Source organism: Trachemys scripta, chromosome 8 (genome assembly GCF_013100865.1).
Source record: "Trachemys scripta elegans isolate TJP31775 chromosome 8, CAS_Tse_1.0, whole genome shotgun sequence".
NCBI classification, from domain to species: Eukaryota; Metazoa; Chordata; order Testudines; family Emydidae; genus Trachemys; species Trachemys scripta.
The window spans coordinates 79,936,088-79,961,972 of NC_048305.1; the positions used below are offsets into that span (position 1 = coordinate 79,936,088).

Below are 25,885 nucleotides of genomic sequence, written 5' to 3' on the forward strand. Positions count from 1 at the left end.
TCTCTAACATGTAGAAAGATGGTGACATTTATTATTTGTAATGGTAGTGTCTTTGCTTGAGTTGATGTGTAGTGACAGCTCTGGATCGATGCAATCTGTGGTAACCTTTGCCTCTGCTACCACATTCAACACTTTCCGCCGATCACACAGATTGCTAATTATCTGATTTATGTAAGCAGCGGCACAGGAGGCAGCAAACAGGGCTGCTAACAGGGGAGTTTGAGTGGGAGTTTGCAGGGGGAGGTGGAAGGGGAGTCAGGAGGGCACGGTGGGTTGTGTGCTCTGTGTCCCCAGTTGCTGTGGGCAGAGACTGCAGCAGCCATGAGCCAAGCAGCAGGGGACAGAATGCAGATGATTGCATGTGGAAGCTGTGGTATGTATATGGTGCTAGTGGGTGAGTCTGAACAGAGGTATGTTTGTATGAAGTGCCGCCTAATACAGTTACTGGAAGAAAAGATTCGAGGGTTGGAGATGCAGGTAGATACCCTGGTGGAGTTTAGAAGGGGGTTCGAGCAGCTGATGGAGGAAAGGCAAGGAGGGGCTGAAGGGGAATGCTCAGGGGTGCAGGTGGAAGCAGGGGCTGAGGACTGTGAGGGGGGAATGTTAGGGGGAGAACGAGGGCAGTGGAAGCATGTGACGGTGAGAAGCAGGCCAAGGAAAAGGAGGGCTAGTGAAGGGGAAATAGAACTCAGGAACAGGATTGGGTGTTTGGATAACGAGGAGGGGGGGCAGCAGGTGGTAACTGAAGGTGGGAGGGTGAGGAAGAAGAGAAGAGCGGCTAGCCCAGTAGAGAGAGGGGAGGAGTTGATGGAGACAGCCCCAAATCTGGGCCCCGGGAGGATACAGGATGGCACAAGGGGGAATGTAAGGGAAAATAGGAACGGACACAAGTTACAACTAGAGGGAACAGAGGATAGATTAGTAGATCGCAATGTCGCCAGGCGAAGGCAGGTTTACGTGATTGGGGACTCCTTACTGAGGAGGTTAGACAGGCCTGTGACCAGGGCAGACCCAGAGAACAGAAGGGTGTGCTGTCTACCGGGTGCTAAGATACGGGATGAGGACCTGCGGTTGAAAAGGATACTAAAAGGAGCAGGTAAGAACCCCTTGATAATCCTTCACGTAGGAACGAATGACACGGCTAGGTTCTTGTTAGAGAGAATCAAGGGAGATTATGCCAGGCTGGGGAAGACGCTCAAGGAAATCGAGGCTCAGATCATCTTTAGTGGGATTCTGCCTGTTCCTAGAGAAGGGCAGCAAAGGGCTGACAGGATTGTGAGGATAAATAGTTGGCTAAGGGAGTGGTGCTATAAGGAGGGCTTTGGGATGTATTGCCACTGGGAGGCTTTCGGGGACAGACAGCTGTTCTCACGGGATGGACTTCACCTGAGTAGGGAAGGAAATAGACTTCTGGGAGGGAGGCTGGCTCATCTCATCAAAAGAGCTTTAAACTAGGAAGTTGGGGGAGACGGTTGGGAGATGTACAATTAATCTCCACGCCAGATTCCAACATTGAAAAGGAGAGTGATGAGATAAGAACAGAAATAGCTGGGGGGGGGATGGGATTGGACATAAGAAGGAGAGGGGGGATGAACAGTAAGGGGTCCGTAACAAATTGCATAACTAATGGGAGACAGGCTAAACGGCATATATTAAGATGTTTATACACCAATGCGAGAAGCCTAGGAAACAAAATGGAGGAATTGGAGCTCCTGGTCCGAGAAATGAAACCGGATATCGTAGGAATAACCGAAACGTGGTGGAACGGTAGTCATGACTGGAGTACAGGTATGGAAGGGTATGGGCTGTTTAGGAACGACCGGAACAAAGGTAAAGGTGGGGGGGTGGCATTGTATGTCAATAATGAGGTAAGCTGTAAAGAAATAATAACTGATGGAATGGATAAGACGGAATCTGTCTGGGCAATAATCACACAGGGTAAAAGAACTACTAGAGCCTCCCCTGGGATAGTGCTTGGGGTGTGCTATAGACCGCCGGGATCTACCCTGGATATGGACAAAGAACTATTTAATGTGTTTAGGGAAGTAAATACTAATAGGAAATGTGTAATTATGGGAGACTTTAACTTCCTGGATATAGATTGGGGAACAAATGCTAGTAGCAATAATAGAGCTCAGATGTTCCTAGATGTGCTTGTTGATCAATTCCTTCATCAAGTAGTAGCTGAACCGACGAGGGGGGAGGCCATTTTGGATTTGGTTTTGGTGAGTAGTGAGGACCTCGTTGAGGAAATGGTTGTAGGGGACAACCTTGGCTCGAGTGATCATGAACTAATTCGGTTTAAACTAAATGGAAGGATTAACAGAATTAAATCAAAAACTAGTGTTTACAATTTTAAAAAGGCTAATTTTAATAAATTAAGAGGACTGGTAAGGGAAGTGGATTGGGCTAATTTATTTATGGATCTAAAGGCAGATGATGCCTGGGATTATTTTAAGTTAAAGCTGCAGGAGCTGTCGAAGGCCTGTATCCCGAGAAAGGGAAAACGGTTAGTAAGCAAGAGATTTAGACTGAGCTGGATGAGTGACCATCTCAAAAGGGCGATTAAGAAAAAACAGAAAGCGTACAAAGAGTGGAAGAGGGGAGGGATCAGTAAGGAAACTTACCTTATTGAGGTCAGAGCATGTAGAGATGGAGTGAGAAAGGCCAAAAGCCATGTAGAGTTGGACCTTGCGAGGGGAATTAAAACCAATAGTAAGAGGTTTTATAGCCATATAAATAGGAAGAAAACAAAGAAAGAAGAAGTGGGACCTCTGAAGACTATAGCTGGAGTGGAGATTAAGGATAATCTAGGCATGGCGCAATATCTAAATGAATATTTTGCATCGGTCTTCAATGAGGCCAATGAAGGGCTTAGGAATATTGGCAGTCTGACAGAGGGGGATACAGGAGGGGGGATTACCGTATCTGAGGTAGAAACCAAACTTGAACACCTTAACGGGACTAAGTCGGGCGGACCGGATGATCTTCATCCAAGAATATTGAAGGAACTGGCGCGAGAAATAGCAGGCCCCTTAGCGATAATTTTTAATGAGTCTTTAAACTCGGGGGTGGTACCGTTGGACTGGAGAATAGCTAATGTAGTTCCTATTTTCAAGAAAGGGAAAAAAAGTGACCCGGGTAACTTACAAGCCTTTCAGTTTAACGTCTGTAGTGTGCAAGGTCCTGGAGAAAATTTTGAAGGAGAAAGTAGTTAAGGACTTTGAGGTCAATGGCAATTGCGACAAATTGCAACATGGTTTTACCAAAGGCAGATCGTGCCAAACCAATCTGATCTCCTTTTCTGAGAAAGTATCAGACTTATTAGATAAGGGAAATGCGGTGGACCTAATATACCTCGATTTCAGTAAAGCGTTTGATACGGTACCACACGAGCAATTATTGGTTAAATTGGAAAAGATGGGGATCGATATGAAAATCCAGAGGTGGATAAGGAACTGGTTAATGGGGAGACTGCAGCGGGTCGTACTGAAAGGTGAACTGTCAGGTTGGAGAGAGGTCACCAGTGGAGTTCCTCAAGGTTTGGTTTTGGGTCCCATTTTATTTAATCTATTTATTACTGACCTCGGAACCAATTGTAGGAGTGGGCTGATAAAGTTTGCGGATGACACAAAGTTGGGAGGTGTTGCCAATTCGGAGGAGGATCGGGATATTCTGCAGGGAGACTTGAATGACTTTGTAAATTGGAGTAATAGAAATAGGATGAAATTTAATAGTGAAAAGTGTAAGGTGATGCATTTAGGGATGACTAACAAGAATTTTAGTTACAAGCTGGGGACGCATCGGTTGGAAGTAACGGAGGAGGAGAAAGACCTCGGAGTCCTGGTAGGCCGCAGGATGACTATGAGTCGACAATGTGACGTGGCGGTGAAAAAAGCCAATGCGGTCTTGGGATGCATTAGACGAGGTATATCTAGTAGGGATAAGGAGGTGCTGCTTCCGTTGTACAAGGCACTGGTGAGACCTCATTTGGAGTACTGTGTGCAGTTCTGGTCTCCCATGTTTAAAAAAGATGAACTCAAACTGGAACAGGTACACTAGGATGATCAGAGGAATGGAAAACCTGTCGTATGAAAGGAGACTCGAGGAGCTCAGGTTGTTTAGCCTAACCAAAAGAAGGCTGAGGGGGGATATGATTGCTTTCTTTAAATATATCAGAGGAATAAATACCAGGGAGGGAGAGGAATTATTTCAGCTCAGTACTAATGTGGACACGAGAACGAATGGATATAAACTGGCCGTGGGGAAGTTTAGGCTTGAAATTAGACGAAGGTTTCTAACCGCCAGAGGGGTGAAATATTGGAACAGCCTTCCGAGGGAAACAGTGGGGGCGAAGGACCTGTTTGGCTTTAAGATTAAGCTAGATAAGTTTATGGAGGGAATGGTTTAATGGGATAACGTGATTTTAGTCAAATAAACAGCGTGCCATCGCTGGTAAATAGTATCAATGGCCAATGAGGGTCTGGCTGGAGAATCTTGCCTACATGCTCAGGGTTCTACTGATCGCCATATTTGGGGTCGGGAAGGAATTTTCCTCCAGGGTAGATTGGCAGAGGCCCTGGAGGTTTTTCGCCTTCCTCCGCAGCATGGGGCGGGGGTCACTAGCTGGAGGATTCTCTGCTACTTGAAGTCTCTAAACCACAGGACTTGGGGACTTCAACAGCGGAGTCAAGGGAAAGGGGTTGGGACGGCTTTGTGGCCCGCATCATGCGGGAGGTCAGACTAGATGATCATAATGGTCATGGTCCCTTCTGACCTTAAAGTCTATGAGTCTATGTAATTTCTTGCCTGCAGTCCTGTCTGATTCTGGTGCCAGCAGGCTTCAGCAGGTATAGTGTTCCTTAAGTGCCCGCTATTGCTCTGTTCTTGGGAAGTTTCCCTTTGACTCCACCTCCTGCCGCTCTGGATTAATAGGAGTGGTCTCCAGAACCCCAGATTTGATTGATTGATTAGGCAGGGAGGAGCAGTTAACCATAATTTTTCAGGGATGAAATACAGAAGGCTGCTCTGCAGGGCCCAAGGTATGTGGACATGGTTATGGGTGAAAGCAGATACGTGCCGCCTCCTACTTTTGCACTGAGCCCTATGAAAGACAGAGGTGGCCCTATTTGTATGTGAAAGTTTAAAAAAAAAAAAAAAAAAAAAACCCAAACCCAAGATTCAATATTGTATGGCGGGGGGGGGAAACAGAACAGAGACCCCTTCTTTTGTGAAGTTCCCATTAACAGAACTGGCTTGCCTCTCAATTTTGCTTGTTACTATAGAACAGAGGCAGCCAAAATGCATGGCTGCTTGTCATGGCAAAAAGCACTGAAAACAGAACTAGCCCTGAAACAGCCCAAGAGAGAAGCTTGAAGACCTGCTGCATTTGTGTAGGAATGGAAGAGAATGTGTGGAGGAATATGGTCAAAGATATAGGGAGTGGTGTGGTGGTGGTGGTGGGGGGAGGGGGAATAATGAGCCAGAAGAAAGGAAACCAGCAAGAAGTGGTAGCAGAGGAGGAGAACAAGGACAGAAAAACCTTGGGGTGTAGGAACTTGGGAGTGGAGAATGAAGGAAAGGAGAGGTATCAAAGAAATGAGAGGGTGAAAGGGGGCTGGATACTTTGGGGGGGGGGAGGGAGGAGGACACCTGTTCCAGGATGTAGCAGAATTTGGTGACCCAGACGGACCTTGATGCTCTTATGGAACCCACTTTGTTCAATTTCCAGAATGAACACTGCTTTGCGAGTGTCTGTGCCCCGCCCCAGTTCAGCAAGGCCAGTGTCTCTATGTAGAAACTTGATAGGTGGTGTGGTTTTTTTTGTTTGTTAATTACAGTTTTGGAAGTTAATTGACACAGCAGACTAACAATAAATGTGTAACCACAGAACAGGCTGTGGGGGTGGGAGGATGGGAAGTTTGGTGTCCTGCCTTCTGTAATCCCATGCTATGTGTATATTTAATCCCTCTCCCTGCCTGTGACTTGAGTTCTTGTGTGCGTCTATTCTTGTGCCAGGATAGCATTGCACCGAGTCACGAGTTACTTGGTCTGTTTCACTCTAGCTTATGTTCCAAGTCCCTATGGTGTTATATTGGGTATCTTAAATAATGCCACACCTGCTGTTTCACCTATAGCAAGCTTCTCCTTCATTTGTGCCCTGTTCCCCTTCTGCACATAGTGCCTACACGGAAAAGACTTCCATGCTGTAGAGGCAAAGGAAGAAATTCAGTATCAATCTGTAGTATATGGCCATTGTAGCAGTGTGCATGGAAGTTATTAAACAAATTACAGTCCTTGCACAATAGCCAAATTTTGAACGTTAACCCACCTGTTTTACATTTTATTTTAAAAATACCACAAGGATCCAACTCTCTCTTTATATTTAAAAGTCCTAGAAGACCGAGGAATATTAAGCACTGTGTTTGAAGCAGGTACACTTCTGTTGCTGGGTGATGTATAACCAGTGCAGTGTCTCCTGCTGGTTGTCTTGGGAATTAGCTCTTCCAGCCCGGAGCCCCCTCTGAAGGCCGGTGTCTCTCCTGCCACTGACCCCATGTCCCTCCCGGACCATGGTGCCCCTTTATTTTGGGGAGCTGCCTCCAGCAGCAACCCACAATCTGGGTCTCCCTAGCTAGGGGAATCCCCACCCTCTATCCCCACCTTGCCTCAGTGGCTACTGCCAGTCACCATCTAGCCCCCGCTCCCTGGGGCAGACTGCAGTCTGTAAACCACTCGTCATCGGCAAGGGGGGTTATGACCTGCTGCCTTTGCCTATCTTTGGGCTGCCCCTCTGCAGCCCTAGTACCTATTTGGCCCTTTTAGCAGGGCCTGCCTGGGGTTTTTTTTTTGGCTGGAGCTCCCCAGCTCCCTCTGCCCTTCCCCAGCACTGCTCCATCTCAGGTTCCCTTCTCAGCTCCCAGGCAGCCAGGTCCTTCTCTCTCAAAAGCTAGAGGCTTCTGGCCTCCTGCCCTCTTATAAGGGCCAGCTGGGCCCTGATTAAGCTGGCCACAGCTGTGGCTGCTTTCCCCATCAGCCTACCTTTTCCCATCTGTGGCCCTCTGCAGGGCTGTTTTAACCCCTTCAGGGCCAGAGCGGGGTGACCACCCCACTACAACATCTCACACTAAATCTTAAACCAGCTAAACCAAAAAACCCGCTGATCCTGGCTGGAGACCTTTTTAAGTGCAGCGTTTCAGCCTGAAGTATCTCTGAGGTTAATCTGAAGATCGATCAGAATAGATGTCTTAATGTGTGCACAAGACAAATTCCAGCTTCTGGATCTCAGTCTTCCAGCCCTAAGTGCATGGAACTCCCAGTAAACTCTAACTAGAGTTCCATGTGCAGAAGTTCTCAGTCCTTTCTCTCTAAAAGGCCAGTAGGCCCAATTCTCTGTTACAATACAGGTCTGGTGGCACAGTGTGGCCACAAATCCATCATAACTGGCTTCCTCCACCCCCAAATATAGGGAGAATCCCTGTTTGCTGTAGAGCAGCTCTGTGCCACTCTTACGTCACAGCCCTGATGTAAGGATAATGGTCAGGGAAGAGTGGGTGTGGCTGAAGCACCTCTGCCCTCTGGCTATTCCTAGCTGCCAGAACAGCCCCTTTGGGGCAAGGGTAGCTTGAACACAGGTTACAGCAGCACTGAGGCTGCTGTAACTTACATGAGGGATCACCCCTCTGCCTTGGGTCCTGTGCTGATTGCAGTTTGGCAGGACCCAAGAAAAGGTGCCAGTGTGTTACCTAATGTCACATGATACTGGAGGAATGTAACTAGATTCACGGTTTGACTAGCCAGTACATTTGAACTACATGGGAATTAGAGGTCGTCTTCTTAGATGTAGGTCCAACAGCTTGTTTCACAGGAGCTTTTGAAAAAATATGAGATTGTATTTACTGTATTCTAGTATTTGTTTTCTGTGAAGTTCTTGAAATTGTGAGACTATCCGACTTGCAAAAATGGAGAGACAAGGTGGGTGAGGTAATATATTTTCTCTCTTTTATCACCCATCTTGCCTCTCTAATATTCTGGGACCAATACAGTTTCAACAACACTGCAAAAACAGAGCATTTCTTTATTTTTATTCAATTGTAACTCAGCAAACTGAGTCTGCTGGGTTTGTTATAGTTTGCCGAGCATACTTGAAATGTTGTTGTTCAGCATGACTACTTACTGCCTTCTCATAATCACTCTGTTTAATTTAAATATTACACATTCCTGTTCTCTTCTGTTCATGTTATGTGTGTGTCAGCCATGTTGGAACGCTCTCATTTCTTTTAAAAATGTTTAAGTTGCCATATTATGCAGATCCAGGACCTAAATGAAACAGAACTTCATGACATTCTCAGTGTATCTTCCACATTTCCTAATGGCTGGTAACTTGCTCTAGTGTAATATAATGAACTGGCTATACAGTGTAATATAAGGAACTGTTGAAAAGGATCAGAGCTTTGTGCACTTTGTGGAATAACTCCTTATTTCTATTAACCTACGACAGGAACTGCAGCTATCAACCCTATCTACACCTTTTATGGATGTTTCACTTATAAGCTTCTTTTGGCACAGGCGGCACAAAGGGGACGGATGGCTGTAGCTGGGCAATGGATATCCTGGCTGTAGTATAGTTGGTGATAGCCTATATGTAGGATAGCTGGCTGTAATACAATCAGTGGAGATGGCTTCAATACCAGCCACTCTTGCCTCCTACTCCAACACAGGGAGAATATTTGGGGAAGAAGGAACTTGTCAAGGGCATGATGGAGCAGCAGATCTCTACTATACTGGCCCTCCGCTGGCATAAAAGTGCTTTGCACCAGTGTTGTAAGTTAGAGCGGTCTCTTGGCTGCTCTGAGCTTGAAGCTGGTCTGGAGCAGGCTTGGGGAAACCATAACTAGATTTCTGACACCTCCACTCCATGCTTCCCCCGTCATTAAGCAGTGCTCAGACCCAGGGAAGAACTGAGCCCACAATGTACAGAAATACAAAGAGCTCATTAACACAAGGCAATAGACCTCAATAATCAGTAAAGATGCAGATACTTAAAAAAACTAAATTGATTGATTTGTATGTTTCCCCTTCGTGGATAGCGGCCAAGTCAGAATCTTCACCTCCATGGATGATAGACAAGAAAACCTTGTGACTAGGAGGTGCGGAAGTAGACAATGCCATCTCTCTGCCATCGCTCTTTCACTCAAGGCCACAAGAAACAGTTTTTTGTAGCATTGAGGGATTAGCACAGGAGAGGGACTGGGGCTGACATGCATAGTGGACATGTTCTAATCCTTCATGGTGTCTGCATGAAAGATAGTGACTCTCACTACTCACTTCCACACACATCCCCTCCATCAAGGCCGGCTTTAGGCCGATTCCCCGGAATCGGGCTCCACACCAAAGAGGGCCCTGCGCCTTACTCACCAGGTGGCAGTCCACTCCGGGTCTTCGGCAGCACTTCGGCAGCGGGGGGTCCGCTCCGGGTCCTCGTCGGCATTTTGGCGGCGGGGGGTCCTTCAGTGCCGCAGAAGACATGGAGAGGACCCCCCGTCGCCAAAGACGCAGACCGCCGCCAGGTATTCGAATCGGGCCCCGCAGGTCCTAAAGCCGGCCCTGCCCTGCCCTCCGTCCTTTGGAGCCCCCTAAAGGGATTCTGGGATTGGAGATTGGCAGGACCTGTTGGGATGGAGGACATTTGCTTTTTGTCTTACTAACAGTTACCTGACTCCCTCTTTTTTTATTTAAACTAATGCCTATTGTGATTTGATTAATGTTTTTAATGGTGGGACCTAAATGAGACTCTAAACTACTTCCTTTTAAACAGGTTGATGCAATGAAGAGAGCACTAGAAAGTCTTAACCTCAACATTGTAGAGATGACCGATGAAAATGCAACCTTAGATGGTGGAGATGTCTTATTTACAGGTACACAATTAAAGTGAATTTGTTCTTTTTTTCTGGACTGCACAGAGAATTTAACACTATCTGGTCTCTATTAATAAAATACTTTATACTAGTGTAAAGATTTTATTAGGTCATTGCTTACCAAATGGCAGCACAGCACTTTAGTTTGAGAAATGTCTTTTGAATGCAAAACTTCCTGAGTAATGCAGAATAATGGAAGTAGCAGTAGACACAATACAAATCATGTGTATTTAAGCCTTAATTCACCTAGCTTGTAAAGTATTATTTAGCAATAAAGAAAATGCTTTCAGCAGTCAAGTTATTGCCATCCTTTCATATTTTTTGTTACTGGCAGCCATGTTTGCACAGACCCGTTTGCGGGAATCATAAAAGCTTGATTCAGACGTAATTGTGGTTAGTTCTTTGCGTAAACACTGGATAGTGCATTTGTAGTTTATGGGGAAAATAGACCTGCTTGCCAGATGTCACGTGGAAGAGAAGTGGAGTTGCCACTCAAGTTTTTTGCATGAACAAATTCAAAAGGGAAGATACCGATGCTGATTTTTACATAGTTAAACCCATTATGCATTTTCTCACATTGGCTGGCTATACGTTTGACCCTTGCCTGAGATAAATGAGGCTGTTTATTTTGATCACCATCACAATAGGCAGGTTGCTTGCCTAACTCACAAAGGGAACAAGATTGTTTCAGACTAAGCAAACCAAAAAAATAAGGCATTTCTACTATGTTACAGATCCCAGTATCTATTTCCCTAGCACCTTGAAGATAGCTGTGTCTTTATTACTGAGGTTTAAAATCCAAGAATGGGAGAAATCTCAGAAGAGAAACAGAAGGTCAATCGGTGACTTAGTAATCCATCCCAGCTGTTCTGTCCATTTATCCTATGACCATTGCAAAGTTTTAAAGGAAAGGGAGCTGTTTGTGTATAATTTACAGTGATTATCCTTCACCAGAAGAAGAATTTAATTAGAATCAACTTCCAATTGCAAGTTGCATTTTTTTTAAAAGCTACATTTCTAGTTAGTTTTGTTACTAGACTTTTTTAGCCACAGTTAAGTCTCATATTGATAATTGTGAAGGACTTTATATTACAACATCTCCATCTCAAATTTGGCCTATTTTTAAAATGTATGTGTTCTGATTATTAGATATGGTTCGTGTCCATGTATTTTTCAGCCATTCAAATTTAAAAAAATCATTAACTTTGTCTTTACTATTCTTTGCGATCTCTTCATTTCAGGCAGGGAATTTTTTGTGGGTCTGTCAAGACGGACAAATCAACGTGGTGCAGAAATTCTGGCTGACACATTTAAGGTTTGTACACTTGTTCTGCAATAAGACCTTCTGCTTTCTGTGGCACAGACAAAGGGGTTAAACTACAGCCCACTGAACCAAATACATTAGCCAAAATGTTCAGAAATGGGTATCTAAAGTCAGGCTCCTCTCTATTTAGATTCCTGGGTAGTGGCCTGAATTACAAAAAGGCAGAGAAGCCAACAGACCCCCATCAAAGTCACAGATCTTCAAAAGGGGACAAAGGAAATGTGGAGTCAAGTCAGTTCTGAGGGACTAATACAGTAAGTGGGGCAGTGCCAGGTCACTACTACTTGCTACTATCTTAGGCCTCCCATTCCTCTTCTAGAGAAGCTCAGCAATATGCATGAACGTGTTCTCACGTGGGTTCCTGGTGGGTTTTTAGAGAAGTAATTTTTAAACATTTATTTTCAGGTGCACAAGTGGTGAAAACTGCAGTAGTTCTGTATTTTTCCTTGATGCACAAAGCAAGCCAAGACAGCCCAAAGGGGCATGTCACAGTCATAGTTGACTGTAGCCAGTTTACCTCAGGACATGCAGATGAGTTAACTTGCAGAGGAGCTAAAATGTGTCATTGAATTACTCAGTGCAAATATGGAACTGGTACTGATTTAAAATATTTACTGTGCACCTTCTTCATTTCTACATAGGATTATGCTGTCTCCACAGTCCCTGTTTATGGCACTTTGCATCTGAAGAGTTTTTGTAGCATGGCTGGACCAAACCTGATTGCCATTGGTTCGACTGAAGCTGCGCAAAAAGCCCTCAAGGTAAAATGCATAGGAAAATGACATGAGATAGGTGACTAATTTTACTTTTATCTTAAGACAAGAACACCTGAGTTTAAAATAGATGTAGTGTCAGTACAAGAGGGAAATAAATACACCTCAGAGAATCCCACAAGTGCAGGGAATATTATTCATTAATTGTATAGGGAAAGTTTTATGCTAATCTAGTTTTAATTATCTAAAATAGCTTCCTGAGTTACTACAAGCTTGTACCTGATGATGTGAGGGGATGTGTTTGGTTCGTTTGTTGCATGGGATGGGGAATAGGTGGAAATGAAGGTTGAGACTTAAGCAGGGAAAGAGTTGTCTAGGTTCATTAACTTTGAATTCTTATCTCTTGATGCATAACATTCAGTGAAAGGATTTGAGGAAGGAGTGAACATGGTCAGAGCAGTGGGATAAGATTTTTTTTTTTTTTTTTGTTAAGCGGGAACATGGGAGTGACTGGAGAGAAGACCAGGTAGATTTTGGAAATGTCAAAGGGAGAAGTAAAAGGGTTGAGAGCTTGGATGTGAGGAGAGAAGGTTAAGGAGGAATGGAAAATAACCCTAAGGATGTGAGCTGAAATAACAAGGAGGATGGTGAAGTTTCTGAGATGGAGGAGAGAAAGTTGAATAGCTGGGAGCATGCAGCCCTCTCCAGGAGGTGAGATGAAGAAAATAAGGAAGATGGGTTGAAGGGAAAGGGAAGATATAGGCTCTACTTTCAATAATTCCATATTGTGCTGACACCTAGCTTTAGGATATGGGCAGAGTACAGTAGGAGCAGGAAACAGGCAAATGTGCCAAACCAAGTACCTGAGAGAAGGGACAGTGTTGGATTTCTGGCCCCTTTTCTCAAAGGGGACACTGGTAACGCTTACCAACCTGAAAAAGCCTTCTGCCTTGAAGTTTTTAACATGAACATTTATTGCTGATTCTGCCTTGCTATCATAGAGTGAAGTGAAGTCCAAGCTCTAGGATGAACCCATCGCTGCACTTCAGTTGCAGAAGGGTAAGGTGGCTAGTGTCACCTCCAAAAAGTGTCAGTCCTCCACATGAACTCCTTATGCAATTATCATCCTGTGACCCTCGAGAGGCTCTCCATCACAAGCTGATCGCTAAAAGGTCATTTGTCTTCTGTCTAGAGTAGACTAAAGCACTAACAGCTCTCTTTCTCCCCCCCCCCCCCCCCCTTTTTAATGTGACATTTATATGTACAGTCAAGCCACGTCCAAAAGAATTGTAGCTAAATGGGCATCTGACAGCGTTTCTCATTCTTATTCCTTATCAGGAATGACTCTTCAAGGTCAGCACAAGGTTCATTTGTTTAGTAACAGTAAGTAGCCAATGTGTTCCCAAATGTACAGCCTATTATTGTACTGGGTCTCTTGCAAATAATGAATCCAGGCTTTGCTTGTCAGTACTAAAAAAATCTACTTCCAGGCTGAGAGTAATGTGGTGATTATTACTAACCCGTGCAATTACAAAGTGCTGTAACCCAGCTGTCTCTCGCCTTTTGGGGAGGAACAGGAAGGTGAAGGAGACTCCCTTTGTTTAATTGTATTGGGAAAGAAATCTTAATCTTTCGCTGATTTAAAATGTGGCTTGTTATTGTTTTAGATATAAGGTTTTTGTTTATATTATTATTATTATTATTATTATAACCATAAAACTTATTTTGGAAATTAAAGAATATTTATATAGTGACTGTGCCAGAGGCTTCTGATCAGGATCAGGGTCCTATTGTGCCGGCCAGAACATGGAGCAACTCTGAAAGAAACGTGGCTCCTACCCCAAAGCTTACAGTGTAGGGCTCTGATCCTTCAAAGACTTGTGCACTTGCTTAGCTTCGATGGGACTCAGATGCATAAAGTTAAACAGGTGCATAAGTCTCTGCTGGTTCAGAGCCATGGACTGTAAGCTCTTTGGGGTAGGAACCATGTGTATTTCAGAGTTGTACCATATTCTAAGTCTTTGCAGGATCAGGGCTTGAGAGAGACTCAGAAGTTCCAGGTGCCCCTTAACCCCAGCAATACCAACATCTGCTCACCCAACAACCACTCAGACTCCCCCATTCCACACAAACACCTACCTACCTACCTTAGCCTGAGCTGCCAAATCTGTGAATCTCTGTGACCTACCCCCTGCTATCACTCAGAGCAGGGTCTGACACTGCAAGCCTAAGATCATGCTTATAAGCAAATTCTTCATTTGCATAAAATGTCACATGGAGCAGAAAAAACTTGCAAAACTGGTATCAATGTGAAATAATTTATTTGACCCTCAGACTGAAACTACTGGACACAGGCCTATTAAGAGATGTTCTGTTTAACTGAAAAATGATAGTCACTACACGTAGCTATAAGATAATAACAGTCCACACCGACCTACAGCACCACACCCCCTTTCACTTTCTGTGAAACCAAATGAAAATGGCTTTGGTTGCAGTGCATTGACACTCCTGATTCTGTATCCCTGACAATCTAGCCGACATGAAGTGCTATGTAAATTCCCCCACGTGAGTTGATCTGTATGCCCTGTCCCAAATAATCAGGCTCAAACTCCAAAGGCATCACATGGAGCAACCTGATAAATCTTGCAGATACTCAGCCACAATAAAATACTACTTTGGACGATTTATAAACACTAACAAAATTCAAGCACAATACTATTTTCTGACAGTTTCAATTTGAACTCAAGCCAAGACTAATTTGAGTACTCTTCAGTTTGATTAAAGCCATTTGCACAGCTCTGCTAATCATATTGCAGTGCATCAATTTAGCTATTGAAGCTAAAATATATTTGTAGATAAGATGATAAATAAATTGAGTTTGTAAAGTACCAGCCATGTAAATATTACCAGCAGTTCAGATACAGCAAAATGCAGAGTATTCGTAATAAGAAACAATGATGCATTTTCAAGCCTTTTAGAGGGTACTAGCAAGGTACCCTAACATTAAAAAAAAAAAAAACACACACACGCACAAAAACCCTGAAAAATACCTTTTTAAATAGTTGACCATGTTGGTTTGCATGGTGTTTTTTGGTATTAGAGATTTAGAAGTATATACATCTTTGTATGAGGATCAGTATTAATTAGACACATGCACATGTAACTACACACCAGGAATCAAGGTTAGAGTGTACTCCTAAAGGATTGGGACATAAAGAAGATCATACAAGTATTACTGATAAGAAAATTCAGTGTTTCGAAGGACAAAATGTTAAGTGTGCGCAGCTTAAATAATCATTGCCACAAACTTAAGTTGAACTGAAAGCATTTGATCTAAGGCAAAAATTTTAAAACCTAGATCTTGAAGTTAGGCAAGTAGGTCCTCTTAGAGACACCTGAATTAAGGATACTATCCTGAAAGTTGCTGAATCCCTCTGAGGTTTTGAGGGCCCAATTCCCAGCATTACTTCAATGGTAGCTGTAGCTCCTCTTGACTTCAATAGGAGTCATAAGTGCTCAGCACATCTGAAAACCAGGCCCCCTTTGAAGCTAGTCCTGCAGGGTGCTGTAGGTGGACCCAAAGTTAATTGGAATAAATGAAGACTTTCTACTTACTTCAGTGGGCTTTGTATCAGGCCCTGGAAGGTAATTTCCCATGAAAGTGCCATTGGAAGCTGAGGGTACTCAGCACCTCACAGAAGCAGTGAGCACATTTTAGGCCCTTTGTTAGCTGCTTAAATGTGGATTTATTTCACCAAATTTATTTTAAAACAAAAACAAGTATACGCTGAGCACCTATCCCATAAATAAGAAAATACATAATAGAATAATATAAAGACCTCCCCATATCTAAGTAAATATCCATCAAACTCTTTGTAAAAGCCCTAAAGTTTTTTTTTTTTTTTTTTTTTTATTTTATTTTAGCAGAATGTCTGGAAGTTTATCACCAAGCTCTGCACCAAGAGTCTCTCTGTAGAAATTTTGGCCTAAAGTACTGAATGAATTGGTCCTGGTGCTTGCAACTAACAAATTGGGTATTATTTATTCAAGTCATGTATTGTTCATAAATAATAAATTTAGTAATTTTGAAACAGGAACACCTGAGTTCAGTCTAGCCTTTCCAGGATGCTATATTGTTACATTCAAAAAACTTTAAAAAGAAAGTTAAGTTTACAAAATCAGGCATGGAAGGGTTCTGTCCCATTGTGCATCATAACAGTATAGGTGGTCTGTGGCATACCCAGAAGCAGAATACAAGCCTCCTGGGTTCTTACAACCCTCTGTTTCCTTCACTGTCTAGCTTGTCCACTGGACAAGACAGTGTTCCTGTAGAACAAGTAGTCGGTGATAGCGTATCATCATCCTTATGCACAAGGAAGCCAAATTAAGATTCCAGAGAAATCTTACTTCCGGAATTTCTTAGCTTGCGAGTTGCCTGACTTTCCAACTTGAACATTCCCTTAATGTAGGGGTGTTTTTAATGTGGATTCCTAGGTTTTTAATTAATATACTGAAAAACCAGAAATATCCTATGGAAACATGTTGACTCCCTTTATGAGTCATCAGCTGGATCTGGCCCTAGAACTTCCATATCCACAATACAGACATCTACCAACAGGTAGCAGTAGTAGACAGTTATCCTGTATGGACCAATGATTAGAGAGGGATATGAAACACATTTTGTCAACATTTTGGAATATTAGGAATCAGGATTCCTGGGTTTGAGTGCAGTCCCTGAAGGAGAGCATACTAGAGTAGTAAAGACTGCAACTAGCCACCTTCATAGATTTGGCATGCTCATTCTGAAAGCCAGTGTAGCTAAGTGGATGAAATTTGAGTCTGTGATAATTAGGCTTAGAAGGATTAGATTTTCATCAGTAAAGGTCAATAAATCTTTCACTGTACCCACACAAACTGACGAAAAAATATTTCCAAATTTACAGTTAGGAAAAATAAGAAAAAATGCAGCTCGAGCTTATTAGTCTGATTTAGAATATTTACTTTGTATGTTTTAATATGACATTGGCAATTTGTCTTTTAACAGTTCTAAATCTTGACCATTTTGAATCTCAATATCTATCATTAAATCATTATCTTACTCCCCACAACTGAGAATTTAAATTAATAAAAGTAGAAAGTCTTAAAAATAAACATCAATATTGTCCATTGAAATTAAAAATGGAATTCCACCAAACCTAGTCAGATTAGAGACCTGGGTTCCATTCCCAGCCACGCCAGAGGTAACCATCCCTTTGGTGTCATGTAAAACGTGGGGAAAGTGTATTTGCTTCCCTCTTAAAACTAAGGGTCTGAGGCCTTGCTCAATAAGGTCCCTGTGTAGCAGTCACCGGTGCAGCGCCTCCTGTTGGTCATCCTGGGAATTAGTTCTTTTCCAGCCTCGGAGCGCCCTCTGCTGGCCGGGGTCTCGCCTGCCTCAGGCCCCGTGCCCCTCCTGGATGCCGGTGCCCCATACCTTGGAGCAGCGCCCCCACGCTCTGGGTCTCCCCTTCCAGGGGAACCCCCACCCTCTAAGCCCACCTTGCCTCAGTGACTAATGCCAGTCATCATCTAGCCCCCTTTCCCTGCGGCTGACTGCAGTCTATTATGGCCACTCATTATTGGCAAGGGGGTAGGATCTGCTGCCTTTGCCTATGCCCGGGCTGCCTCTCTGCAGCCCCAGTACCTTTTGGGGCCATTAACAAGGCCTGCAGCCTGGGGGTTTACCAAGCTGGAGCTCCCCAGCTCCTTTTGCCCTTCCCCAGCACTGCTCCACTTTAGGTACCTTGCTCCCAGGCTGCTAGCCCTTCCCACTCAAGGGCTAGAGTGAGACTCCTCTTATCAGGGCCAGATGGGCCTTGATTGAGCTTGGCCACACCTGTGGTCAACTACTCCCTCAGCTGCTCTCACTCCTTATCACAGCTGCAGCCCTCACCAGGACTGCTTTTAACCCCTGTTCTGCCGGACTGGGGCAGCTGCCCCACTACACTCTGCAAATAATTATTAATCGTCAGTAGGGAGAAGACGCAAGACTAGAACTCATGGCTTCTAACCCACCACCCCATTCACTATGCTAGTGTAACGCTGATAGACCCCAGTCGTCAGCAGACTGGATCGAAGCCGGAACCTCTGGAGCTTAGTGCCTGAGCTTCCACGGCATGAGCTAAAAGCAAACTGGCAGTTAGCTAAGGCTGTAAAGCAGACTCCTAATCTCTCTTAAGTGGTCTCATTGCCACTAGCCTGGGCAAAACAGCACACCCAGGAGGTATGTGGGTTTCACTAAAGTAGCAATATTCCTGCTGTGACCCACCCTGAGCTCAAGCTCTGTGGGGGGCTGAGGCTATGTTCAGTATAGATGAGACTTTAGACTTAAGTTTCTAAAAAGTTCTGAACATAGGCAAATAGAAATTTTAAAAGGCTTTTAATTTTGCCAAATCTTGTTGGATTTTCATCAGTAAAAGGCACCTCTTTGACTCTAGCACCAGCTCTTTGCCAACTTTCAAATTGTTCCTCCAAAATATGGGGGTACTAAAGATCTTCAGAGAAATGTTTTGACAAAAGTGTAACCCATTTCTCAGAAATGGCCGAAATGTTTTCATTGAAACATTTTTTTAAAAAAAATATTCACTTGGAGTCAAAAAACAAGCATGACACGTTCTGTCTGAATGGTTAACGTTTGGCAAAGTTACAAACAACTGAAAAGGCAGGGGGGCTAGAACAATTTATATAGTGGGGTTGCTGAGAGCCATTGACCCAAACGGTAAATCCTGTATACGATGGAAACCACTAAGCCAGGGTTTTTTTCCACACCCCCAGCATCCCTAGTTCCAGCACCTATGTGAAAAGGGGGGTCTTTTAACCAAGTGTTAGGCCAGTTTAGCTATAGGCATTATTACCAGCTCTACCTATGTTATGCTTATAAGAAGCACACGGGATCTTTTTCAGAGAAAAAGGCATTTATTGAGAATACAGCAGTTAGCATATGCTTTTCAGACACACCCACCCAGCCCCCCAGGCTCTGTCGGTCATGATCCAATGCTCCTGGAGTTGTGGCAAGATGAACCCAAAGTCCCATGGCAAAGCACCCTGTTCTTATAGTCTTTTTTTCTCTGTTCAAGTCTATGGATTTTGCTGTGTCAGTTTGTGACCGGCTACTCCTTAATTACTAAATCTTGTAATCAAAACAGTTCACATTGTGTCCCGGGCCTTCAACATTCCTCTAATCTCCTTAACATAGACACAATACAAGATCCTGTCTCTTACTGACTAAACCTTAAAACAAAGAAATGTATATTTAACTAGCACCAGAGGGTCCTGTGGCACCTTTAAGACTAACAGATGTATTGGAGCATAAGCTTTCGTGGGTGAATGCCCACTTCATTAGACGCATGCGTCTGTCTCATTCACCCACGAAAGCTTATGCTCCAGTACATCCGTTAGTCTTAAAGGTGCCACAGGACCCTCTGTTGCTTTTTACAGATCCAGACTACCACTGCTACCCCTCTCATACTTCACATTTATAAATTAGGCACTCTAGTTAAATATTACATATAGGAAACCATAGTAGACATTATAACTTATCCTAAAACAAAAGGGTGACCATAATCAGTCATAAGGATTGTCCTGGTCTGTCCCTGCCTTAACATCAGTAGAGACACTGGCAGTCTGTCAGATGCGTTTCTGCCATTGTTCCAGAGGGTCATTCCTTTCTGCTGTTCAAAAAGGGTGGCTGGCAGGATGATCAAATCATACATTTAATTCTTGTAGTACAAATATAAAATCCTGCTCCTACACCTAGAATATCCTTACTTCAGTCTCGCAATAAAGTTGCCACTGTGGTCTTCACAGGTAACTGACACCCAGAGCTAAAAGCTACTTCTTGCTTTTTAAGGGCTAGATGATTCCATCTGATACATGGCACTGCATAGCACAGTCATCAGCTACTCCTCTTGTATCCATATTGGTGAAGGGCAAGGTAGTCCCCTGGGCTCCTACTTAAGTGCCTAGCTATGACAGCCCTGAATGCCATTTTTTTTATCTTAATGGTTTACTTTTAAAGCACTCTTTTTCACTCTCGAAATCCAATCCTGCAGGCAAAATGATTGAGCTGTCTTTGAGCATCTCTGACAGTGCATCTGGTTGTATTTGAGTTAAGGATGCAAAGGTTAGCAAATAAAGTGGCTTATTTTTTGTTAGTTGGAAAGTGACCTGTTGAGCTGTGCTATGCTGCCATTTCATACTGGATACTTTATACCTCTAGCAACGATCTTGTTGGAGGGACAGTATCTTTTTCTGGGTTTTGTATTGTAAAACATGTATTTTGGCAACTCTTAAAAATTAATTAAACCACTTCAGTGTAGCATACTATAATTTATCATAACCATAGTCCTGCCTGTGTGTAGTCCTGCATGTGAATTATGAAATGGCTGTACAGGCTTTAGGACAGAGGTGGGCAAACTACGGGCCACATCTGGCCCACGGGACCGTCCTGCACAGCCCCTGAGCTCCAGGCTGGGGAGGCTACCCCAGCCCCTCCCCGGCTGTTCCCCCTCCACCGCAGCTACACTGCCTCGTGGGCAGCACTCTGGGCGGCAGGGATGCTCCTGGCTCTGGCCGGGTGGCGCGGCTGCCAGACGTGCCGCTCTGAGCGGCATGGTAAGGGGCCAGGGACAGGAGGTCCTGGGGGGCAGTCAGGGGACAGGGAGCAATTGGATTGGGGGTGGAGGTTCTGGGGGGGCGGTCAGGGGACGGGAGTGTTGGATAGGCGTGGGAGTCCCAGGGGGCCTGTTGGGGCAGGGGGGATAGGGGTCGGGGCAGTCAGGGGACAGGGAGCAGGGGGGTTGGATAGGGGGTGAGGTCCTGGGGGGTGGTTAGGGTCAGGGGGTCTTGGGAGGGGGTGGTCAGGGGACAAGGAGCGGGGGTTGGAGGGTTGGATGGATCGGGGGTTCTAAGGGGGGCAGTCAGGGGGTGGGAAGTGGGAGGGGGTCAGATGGGGGTGGGGGCTAGGCTGTTTGGGGTGGCACAACCTTCCCGACCCAACCCTCCTTACAGTTTTGCAACCCCGATGTGGCCCTCGGGCCAAAAAGTTTGCCTGCCCCTGCCTTAGGTTAATAAAACACATGCTAGAAGCAGACAATACATCAGAAGTGACATTTTGACCATGAGATCTTCTTCAGGCTCTGTAAAATATAGACCATGGTTACTTGGGCTACAAGTGGAAAGTGAGATTATAAGAAATTGGATGAAAAAGGAGTGGTAGAAATTAACTGCAAAATCTGTCATTGCCTGAAGTCTACTACAGCTGAAGTATTAGCCGCCTCCTCGCTCTGCCCTGCGCTATTTTCAGCATGCATTTCTTTCAATCCTGTTTTATAGTATGTATATTGAATATGTCTTGTAGCTGTCAAGGGGATCAAGAAAGGAAAAGCAAGGTCTTTTTCCCCTTCAGGAGGCCCAGGATTTCACTCTATATATTGCCCCTGCCTGCCATCCACCCCTCCCCCCCCATATCTTTTGGGCCTGATCCTTTGCTACTGAGGTCAATGAGAACTTGCCTTCAGTGGTGCTGATTCAGGCCCTTTGTTAGTGTGTGCCTTGGCATTGAGGTGTGAGGAGTATTATCATGGTGTAAGATCTCATTAGCCATTGGAACAATTGCTAGGCAGGATCAGTGCAGAAACAGAGGCCTAGTTAATTCCTTTTATGTGCTCCTTCGGTCCCCCTCCCTTTTCAACCTTTTTTTCATTTGCAGACCCCTAAAAAATTTCCAATGGAGATGCGGACCCTTTTGGAAATCTATTGTCTGTATATATAGTTGAATTCTGTTCAGTCAGGTTTCAAGTAGTCGGAAAGTCTTTCATGGACCCCTTAGACATGGTCTGCAGACCCCCAGTTTGAGAACCACTGGCTTAGAGGATCTGTAACTCTGCAGGACTGCATCACAGTGAAATAGCAGAACTTCCCACATGACAAACTTCTGTGCTTTCTGTGATGGGCAGAGACTGACTAAGTGAGTTTTATTGGTGGAGTTCCAGTGGCAGAGGGAAACTCACTTGTGTTCAAGCCCTTTCATCTCTCTCTTTGGACACCTGTTGGCAGTTCCTTACAACTTCATTGCTACACACAGTGCTCCCAACCACAGCCTTGGCAATGTCAAACATATGCCAGCAAATGGTCCTACTGTATTTTTTGGCAACCTCCACAAGCTAATAGCGATGTTCTTGTCCACAGGGATTTAGGCTGCCCTCTGTGTAGACTCTGTAGCATCAGGCCAAAGTCACATAGAGTTAGTAAAAGGTATCATTCTCAAGTCATTTACGTCAAGATCCTGATACTGCGTCATGCCACCACTCGCTGAACTGAGTCTTGATCCAAAATAGACACTCCGCATGGACAAGGTTTGTTATCATAAGACTGGTAAAGTAAACGCTGATGTCAAGCCACTTGACCCACTTCTCCTCCTGGAGCGGTGTCTAATGCCTTGTGCTGGCAGTCTGGGGTTCTGCTCACTGTATTAAGTTTTCCCACTCCATCCATTCTCTTATGAAATCAACTACCAGTGTAAAGAGCTGTCATATTGCTTCCATGATGAGGTCTTGCTGGGGTTGCAAAACGGTTGCAAAGATGAGACTGCCAACGATTTAATGCAGTTGAGCTTGTAACTGTTTCTTCCCTAAAGGGACTCAGAATGAATGTGGAACAACTGACCTCTGTGCTTCAGAACTAATTCTTGGTAGCCAGGAATATAACCTAGAATATGTAGCAGTGGAATAGTAAGAACTCTGGAAGTATCCTTTCCTTCCTAAATACAAGATGCTCATAACATCTTTGGCTTGTCTAATTCTTGACTCTCCCATTCTATAAGTTCACCGGTACATGGGAGTGGGATTGATCATTCATCATCTTAACTCCTGCTGAAGAGTGCTATTACAAAAGCAGCTCAGTGCACAGTTCTGGTACAGGTCAGGAGAGACTTGTTAAAGCCTCACGTAAAGAAGGAAGTAGAGAGAAAAGTCTGTACCAAGCAACTGGGTTCTTGGTCTTTATTCAAAGCCAAGATTTCAGAGTAGTGCTTTCAGAGACTTCGGAGTAAATTGTTATAACATTGACAAAATTGCCCTGGTTCTTATGGTTTAGTGTCTTTTGTTTGAATTAGGTGCACAACTCCTGTGTAGCTGCAGGGGCTTCTGCAATGTGCCATTATTAAAAAGCAGAATACGGTTATCAACCACCATAGCAGAGTTACACTCAATTGTGTAAATACTAAGAAATACATAACTCATAGCTAGGAAAGTGCCTGCAGAACAGGGCCCCCAAGTGGCAACTTAATACTTCTGTATTCTGCTAGACTAGCAGATATCTCCTGGAAAATATTAAGAACAATTTATTTAGATAAAAATCTTCTAATACTGTCTTTCTAGTCTCTCATTTTTTAGTAATAAAAACTTTTGCCTAAAAAAAACCCAGGGCCTCTTATTCCTTTAGTATTAATCACTTATGCCTCTTCTTATTCCCCACATGAAGTCATAATTCTCTATTTACGATATTGCAGTGGGTTGCTGTGGAAATGATTACAAATATTAACAGCCCAAAGAGGATGACTTCAGGTAGGGAATAAGCAGCAAGTGCAGATGAATGCTGACTTTTGTATAAATGTAGCAATGAAGAATGAGCTTCGTGAAACAGAGAGAACAACAGACAAACTGCTTCTAAATATAACTTTGAAAAAAATAGTTCCATGAGACATCTGCTGTTCTAAACCTTGCTGATAAAATTGTGTGAATTCAGCCTGATTTTTCTTGAAGACTTTTCTTTAGCTTATAGTTATTGATTCTGAGCCTGATCTTACAAGGTACTGTGCATCTTCAACTCCTTTTAGTGTCCCACTGCTTTGGGAAGTGTGAGCACACAGCATCTCATAGGGTTCGGCTCTCATGGTGTACTAGAATGAACACTACTTAAAAAAAAAATCACCAGTAGTTAAGACAGTACAATATTTAGAACCTCTTTAAAATTGAGACATGTCTTTTAAATATCTGTTGTATTAAATTTAGTGTATGTGACTGAATTTACTTAGTTGTATTTGTCTGTAGATTTTATGGATTATAAGGTACCAGTTGCTGTAGAATCTAGTCTTCATGAGGACATACACTTGGATATACTAATTAACCTGTAGAATGATTGGGAACTGCAAGACTTTTTATTTTTTAAAGTCCTAGACAAGGTAAGTATGGGACCCCTTTAAATATGTACTTGTGACCAACAGGGAGTCTGTCAGCCTATAAGAGTAAAGACAGAGGCTACAATGATTGAGGGAGTTGTCAGCTTGCTTTCCGTAAATAGGAACTTTGTTTTGTTGTTTTTCTGCTCCTTTGCTTTCCTTTATTTTTCGGGGCTTCCCTTCTCTCCGTGAGTTCCTGTTCCAAAAGACAGGATGTTCATCGTCTAGATTCCTTTATTAAAAACAACAGCAAATCTAAGTCATTTCCTTTTCCCTTCCTCAAGAGGTACTTGCCTTCTGCATCAGCCCCTTTATAATGCTGATAGCGTCACATCAGTGTGACCTTAGTACGAGGTTGTTTAAAGGAGGTAAAGCAGCACAGGTGTGCTTTGAAGCAGTGCTAATGAGCATCAGATGTTACCAATTAAATTTGTGAGGATGTAAAGGCTTTCCAGAGTTAGGAAAAGTTTAGTAATGGAATGAACAGGAGGGGAGACTTCTTTAAAAATGTGGCAACGTGGAATACGTGACTGAAGGGATGCAGTAGGAATTAAAAACAAAAGCCTAGATCTTAAGAACACTAAGCGTAGGAGATGGTGGTTAGGTATTTGACAATCTCACAGTGGTCTTGTCTACGCTAGATGCTTGGCATATTGCCCACTGTTTTGGTTCCAATATTTTGTCTGTAACACACCAAGTTTATCCAAGAATTATTCTTTTGTGAGGTCCAAACTACAATAGGCACTGCCTACATGGGTTCTTATCTGTGTCTTTGGAGGGTTTTAGTATTTTATTCCAAATTTCCAAGAGGTGTCTCAACATCTAATGAGAATTTCTACTACAATTTATGCCATATGAGGCTACCATGTCTTCCTCCTGTTGAGACAGCCTGGCTGTCATGTTTAGTGCTATGTCTGAATCTTGGGACTCTCGGAACATCATGAAATCCAGGCAGGGTCTCTGTTTTTTCCTGGTCCCACTCCCCATCCTTCTACCTGCGTGGTATGTGGCACCGCTGTTTTCCACCTTATTCTTCACCACTGCATTTCAAAGAGCCTCTATGCTATTCACTAGGACTTTGATCTGTGTGGAAGGGCAAGTACCAAGGATTTGGTGCAGCTTATTATGGAAAAGACCCAGTTTCCTCCATGCACCAAGCCTACTCTCATTGTCCCAAACCTCCTTGTACTGAACCTTAATTCCCATGATTTTTCACAGCACTGTTTGTTACTTCAAGTGAAGCCTATCTCCGCTATTTGGTTGGACACTGGAGTCATAGATAAAAATGGCTTTTGGAGCTAGCATGCCATTCCTGTCCATACTAGCGCTGTACTGGTGGAGATTGGTACAGTGGAAGACAACACAGTAGCTAGCTTTGTTTGAAGCGGGTCTAATCCAACCAATTGATTTGCCTATGCACAGCTGGGAGAACGGGTAACTTTGTTTCTTCCCTTCTCATTTATTGCTTCACTAGGAAATCATGCAAGATTTCCTCTAAAACATTCTACCAGTTTTTTAGAAACGGTAGAGTGAATCCAGAGAGAGAACTGATGAACATGCTAGAATGCCAATTTATTCCTTTAAATATAAGAAACTGTGATTTGAAGGCTCATGGTTTAGGGGTATAAATAGTACTACTTCTGTAAAGCAGTCATCCACAATGAAACAGTCTTACAAGTATGTCCTCTACTGGGATATGGCTTAGAGCTCTAAG

General features: G+C 43.7%; 1 protein-coding gene across 5 annotated transcripts in view; it reads left to right on the forward strand.

The window, feature by feature from the left end:
• The window catches only part of DDAH1 (dimethylarginine dimethylaminohydrolase 1), a 143,931-nt gene that overhangs the window by 108,917 nt on the left and 9,129 nt on the right, over positions 1-25,885 (forward strand). For all 5 annotated transcript variants that reach the window (XM_034778845.1, XM_034778842.1, XM_034778844.1 and 2 more), the window contains 3 exons: positions 9,818-9,917; positions 11,159-11,232; positions 11,883-12,002. In XM_034778845.1, the coding sequence (XP_034634736.1) occupies positions 9,827-9,917; positions 11,159-11,232; positions 11,883-12,002 (285 nt within the window). In that variant the 5' untranslated portion in view covers positions 9,818-9,826. The remainder of the gene's footprint in view (positions 1-9,817; positions 9,918-11,158; positions 11,233-11,882; positions 12,003-25,885) is intronic.